Raw genomic sequence first — 5,561 nt, forward strand, 5'->3', positions numbered from 1 at the left:
AAAAAAGAAAAAAAAAAAAAAAACCCCAAAAAAAAAAAAAAAAAAAAAAAAGAAAAAAAAACCCTGAGAGCACATGCTCATTCATAAATTCTAGAAAGCACCCTGTTTATTTGAAATTGCGAAAAAGGCAAACCTAACTGACAGCAATAGCGATGAGATGCGGGCGTTTAACTCCAAAGGGGCAGCGAAGAGAACTTTCAGAAGTTAGCTCGGGTGGATGCCCTTGCCGAGGCTCATCTCAAACTGTGGACTGGCAAGATGTGTACATTTCATTGTACGTCAATGAAAAGCTAAACAAAAAAGCTGTAGGAAAAATTAAAAAAGCAGAACAAGCCCTGAGACTTGCTGAAGCGTTTCTCCCCAGGGAAGTCTGGAAGAAGGCAGCGCTTTTCGACTCTTCAACGCGTTTCTGGGCCTGAAGACCGAAGGAGGTGCCTGGAGCCAGGGTGAAGCCCAGCGCGCAGGGGCCTCCAGCGCCGGCTTCGGGGCGCTCTCAGGGGGCGGGCCGGGACCTGGGGTTGCGCCGGGCTCTTCCTGTTCCTGCCGCGCCCTCTTCCCCGGCCCGGCCGGGCGGGACCAGTGCGCTGCTGAGGCTGGCGGGCGGTGGGGTCCGCTCGGCAGCGGGAGATGACTGCCGGCGGCCAGGCCGAGGCCGAGGGCGCGGGCGCGGAGCCCGGCGCGGCGCGGCTGCCCTCGCGGGTGGTCAGGCTGCTGTCGGCGCTCTTCTACGGGACCTGCTCCTTCCTCATCGTGCTGGTCAACAAGGCGCTGCTGACCACCTACGGGTGAGGCAGGCCGGGGCTGGGGGGGTCTGCGGGAGCGCGGGGCTGCCCCTGCCCTCCTTGCGCTTCGGCCGCTCCCGGGCCAGGGCGGGTGGGGACAGGAACCCTGGAGTCTCAGCTGGGCTCATTGGCCGAGTTTCCCAGGCGCCCTCCTGAACTCGGGCAGATTTCTGCACTCAGGCCACAACCTGAGAAAGTCGTTCTCTTCCTGAGCGCGCCGGCTCTGCTGCCAGGCGCTCCGTCCCGGGCGGGCTGGTGGCGCTCAGACATCATTTCACACACCCGGCGAGCTGAAAACAGGGGTTCACATGCCTGCCTCACAGATCTTGATGTTCAACGGTCAGGTATTCCCGTGCCAGTAAGTCTGTTTGTATTGATTGACTATTGGTTCTCAAATGACCAGCGAGTTCGCGGAAAGCTCGGAAAAACAATTGGAAGTTCATATGAAGTACTTTTTTGGGTTAGTGTGAAGTAAACCAGCAAACTTGTGATTGTCTTGAACCTATTTGTAAGGACTAGAAAATCCTGCTTAATTCTGCTAGCATTGTAGCGGCACTGACAAAACTGTGGATTTAGCCTCAGCTCTGCCGGTTAACAGCTGTCGCTTTGGACCAGTCGCACAGTCAGCAATTTTTTTCGGATGCAAAAACTGAATGATTACAATCGTGTTAATTACCTTCCAGGGCTCTGCATGAGCTGTTATACATGAAGGCTCTTTGTAAACTCTACTGTGTTGCAAGAATGTACCATCAACATTTCAGAGCCCAAAGAGACCTAGAGAGTATCTTTGCTAGAGAGTATCTTAGAGTATCAGCTTTCTTATTTATATATATGTGTCCCGATTGAGCTTATGTGGGTCTCAGTTTTCTCGAATATAAACTAAGAATGCTGAGGCTGGATGAGGTGGTTTGCAACTGTAATCACAGCACGTTGAGAGGCCAAGGCAAGCATATGGCATACATATACATATACGTGTATATATATATATAATTTTAAACAGGATTTCACTCTGTTGCCCAGGCTGGAGCATAGTACTCATTGCTCACTGCAACCCCAGCCACCCGGGTTCAAGCAGTCATTCTGCCTCAGCCTCCAGAGAAGCTGAGACCATAGGATAAGTGTGCACCATTATACCGACAATTTTTTTATTTTTTATTTTTTGTGGAGGTGGGGTCTCAGTGTGTTTCCCAAGCTGGTCTTAAACTCCTGGCCTCTAAACCTGCCTTGGTCTCCCAAAGTGCTGTGATTATAAGTGCAAACTATCTCATCCAATCTCACATTCTTTATTTTATATTTGAGAAAACTGAGACCCACATAAGCTGGATTGGTTGCACCTCCAACAGATATTTACTGAGCACCTACTAACTGTTGAACCCATTGCAAACACCACAGAATCCTCTGTGAACAGCACAGAGCCCCTGCTCTGGAGATTCTGCTTCAGTGGTAGAGACAGGAAATAAACAAGTAGCTTCATGAATAAACAAGACACTTTCAGATCTGACAGGAGGGGGCCTGGGCTGGAGTAGCTGTCAACAGAGCATTCCAGGCAGAAGTGTGCAATGTGCTGAAGTGGGCATGAGCTTGGCTGCGGGAGGAACAGAGAGAAAGTCACTGTGGCTGGGCAGGGAGGTAGGCAGGGAAGGTGGGAGTCAGTGCTTTCTCTCATTCCATAGCTTTTGCTAAGCCCTGTGATGTGCCAGCACTGTTTGGGGAGAACAGTATTTTCCCACTGTTCTTGGGAAAGAAAAGTGCAGAGAGCAGATTGGAATCCCTGACCTCTTGGAGCTGCATCCTTGTGGACCAGTAAATGAGCCAGTAATATTTACATTATGTCAGATGTGGCCAAGGTGCTGGGGAAAAAATAAAACAGGAGAGCGAGTGAGGGAGAGAGGGAGCGGGGAGTATGCCGTGTGAGCGTGATCAGTGGAGCCTCAGGAGGAGATGGCATTGGAGCCAAGACCGGAGTAAGGTGGGGACATAAGCCGCACTGGGGGACGGGGGAAGAGCATTCCAGGCCTGGGGGAGTGAAGGGTTTGAATGGGAATGGTACCAGATGGGGTCTGAGAGTAATGGATTGCTGGCCTGTGTGGGGCGTTGGAGGCCACTGTGAGGGCTCTGGCATCAGCTCTGAGTGAGGTGGCAGCCACGCAGAGTGTTGGACAGGGGAATTACATTACCTAGATCACTCTGGCTGCTGTGTTGAGAGCAGATATCTGGGACCAGGCTGGAAGGATGAGACTGGATAGTTTTAGTTTCATGCTAAATGCAATTGGAAGTCCCTTAGAAGGTTAGGACATGGGAGTGACCTGACACAATTTGTGTGATTAAAAAGATCTCTCTTTGGGGGGAAATAGGGGAGGGACAGCGGGGGGTGGGGAGTTGGGGAGAGAGAGCATGGGGAGAAATGCCAGATGTAGGTGATGGGGAGGAAGGCAGCAAATCACACTGCCATGTGTGTACCTATGCAACAATCTTGCATGTTCTTCACATGTACCCCAAAACCTAAAATGCAATTAGAAAAAAAAAAGAGATCTCGCTGGCTGATGGCGAGTAGAGAACTGACAGTACTGGCGGCAGGGAGAGGGGCTGGAGAGGGTTCCAGGTAAAGACGGTGTGGGCTGGGCAGCCATAGCAGCAGAGGTAAAAGGAAGGGGTGGATTGGGGGTATTTTTTGGTGATCCTGTGGCTGTCAGTATTCTTGACAAGGTCTCTCCAGTGTGTTGCAGCCTGCTGCCTGGTGTCCATGGAAACACAACCCTACCTCAAGGAAATGAACACCAACATACTGTACCTAAACCTGGAGCATTTGACACTGAAGCTAATGAAGGAAAATGAAAACAAACAGGATTAAAAAAAAAAAAACAAAGGCGGGCGTGGTGGCTCACGCCTGTAATCCCAGCACTTTGGGAGGCCAAGGGGAATAGATAGCTCACCTGAGGTCAGGAGTTCGAGACCAGTTTGGCCAACATGGTGAAACCCTGTCTCTACTAAAAATACAGAAATTAGCCAGTCGTGGCAGCAGGTGCCTACAATCCCAGCTACCCGGGAGGCTGAGGCAGGAGAATCGCTTGAACCTGGGAGGTGGAGGTTGCAGTGAGCTGAGATAGCGCCATTGTGTTCCAACCTGGGCAACAGAGCAAGACTCTGTCTCAAAAAAAAAAAAAAAAAAAAAGAAAGAAAGAAAAAGGAAGAAAGGCTCTAGCCTATCCATCTTTAAATTGTTGAGTTTCATGATTGAAGGAGAAAATTGAATTCTTGCCTTAGGAAGGTCAAAACCCTCATAATCCTTTTAAATAAACATTCAACATTTCTGTAATGTAATACACAGTTGGAGAACCCTTGTCACATAACATTGTTCATTGTTTCCTCTCAGAATGCTTTAAGCACACATTATTGATGGGGAAGGGCTGGGGTGATGTGGTTACAAGAAACCATAGAAATCGGATCCAAGCATGAGCTGTGTGAGGGCAGAATGTTGTGTTGTAGGATAGAAGAAAGGACCTTTTGGTAGTTACCTAATTCACAGGGTCGTGGGAATGTAGCTCAGGGGATGCTTTTTTCTCTTCTTTTTGGGCAGATAGTTTCTGGTCTGGGTACAAAACGATTGGGTAATCTTAGTGATTGGTTCGTTTTGTATTCATTGTAATGCCAGATTTACCTGGTTGGACGGAGAGGCCTTTGAAGGCTGTGAACTGTGAGAACCTATTGGGGTGAGAGGGGAAAATAAGGGCATTTAAGAGTTTGTGGCCAGTTGGTTATGCTCTTGTTTTTTTTTGAGACAGGGTCTCGCTCTGTTGTCCAGACTAGAGTGCAGTGTCACCATCACAGCTCATCTCAGCCTCTACCTCTGGGCTCAGGTGATCTTCCCACCTCAGCCTCCTGAGTAGCTGAGACTACAGGAGTGCAGCACCACACCTGGCTAATTTTTGTATAGATACGTATTTTTGTAGAGAGGGGTTCTTGCCCTGTTGCCCATTCTGGTCTCAAACTCCTGGGCTCATGCAGTCTGTCCATCTTGGCCTCCTGAAGGGTTGGAATTTTAGGCATGACCCCCTGTGCCTGGCTTGATTGCGCTCTTGGTCCTTTGGGATCAGGCTCATAAGGGTTGTATAATTGTTCTGGAGTTGTGGATTTTTTTTCTCTTCTTTCTTTTGAGATCGAGTCTTATTCTGTCGCGCAGGCTGGAGTGCAGTGGCACGATCAAGGCTCACAGAAGCCTCTACCTCCTGGGCTCAGGTGATCTCACGTCAGCCTCCTGAGTAGCTGAGACTACAGGTGTGCGCTACCGCTCTTGGATAATTTTTGAATTAAAAAAAATTTTGTTTTGAATTTTTCATTTTTACAGAGATGGAGTTTTGCTATGTTGCTCAGGTTAGTCTCAAATGCCTGGGCTCAAGTAATCCTCCTGCCTCAGCCTCCCAAAGTGCTAAGTTTACTAGTGTGGAACCGCCACACCCAGCTGGACTTTTCCGTTTCAATATTGTACACCTAGTCTATGACATGGAATAATTTACTAATAATGCTTAATAAAAATGTCTAACTTTGCTGTATTCATTTCAACAAATATTTGCTCAGTATTTGCTGTATATGTTTATTATGCATCCCAAGGCTTGATATCTTTTTTTTTTTTCTTTTTTGAGATAGGGTCTTATTCTGTCACCCAGGCATAATTTCAGCTCACTGCAATCTCTGCTGGCTCAGGCAGTCCTCCAAATTCAGCCTCCTGAGCAGCTAGGACTGCAGGTGCACACCACCATGCCCAGCCAATTGGTTTTTTTT

At 48.6% G+C, this 5,561-nt stretch overlaps 1 protein-coding gene across 7 annotated transcripts in view; it reads left to right on the top strand.

Annotated features, from left to right (window-relative positions):
- The first annotated feature begins 542 nt into the window (after positions 1-542).
- SLC35D2 (solute carrier family 35 member D2) overlaps positions 543-5,561 on the top strand; it is a 69,116-nt gene continuing 64,097 nt past the window's right edge. For 5 of the 7 annotated variants that reach the window (XM_017547185.2, XM_017547186.2, XM_017547188.1 and 2 more), the window contains exon 1: positions 543-785. In XM_017547185.2, coding sequence (XP_017402674.1) covers positions 628-785 — 158 coding nt within the window. In that variant the 5' untranslated portion in view covers positions 543-627. Of the gene's footprint in view, positions 786-893; positions 1,141-1,978; positions 2,412-5,561 lie in introns of those variants that run through there. The other 2 variants (XM_037745240.1, XM_037745241.1) reach the window with 2 other exon arrangements.

Source organism: Cebus imitator, unplaced genomic scaffold, assembly GCF_001604975.1.
Source record: "Cebus imitator isolate Cc_AM_T3 unplaced genomic scaffold, Cebus_imitator-1.0 Scaffold196, whole genome shotgun sequence".
NCBI classification, from domain to species: Eukaryota; Metazoa; Chordata; class Mammalia; order Primates; family Cebidae; genus Cebus; species Cebus imitator.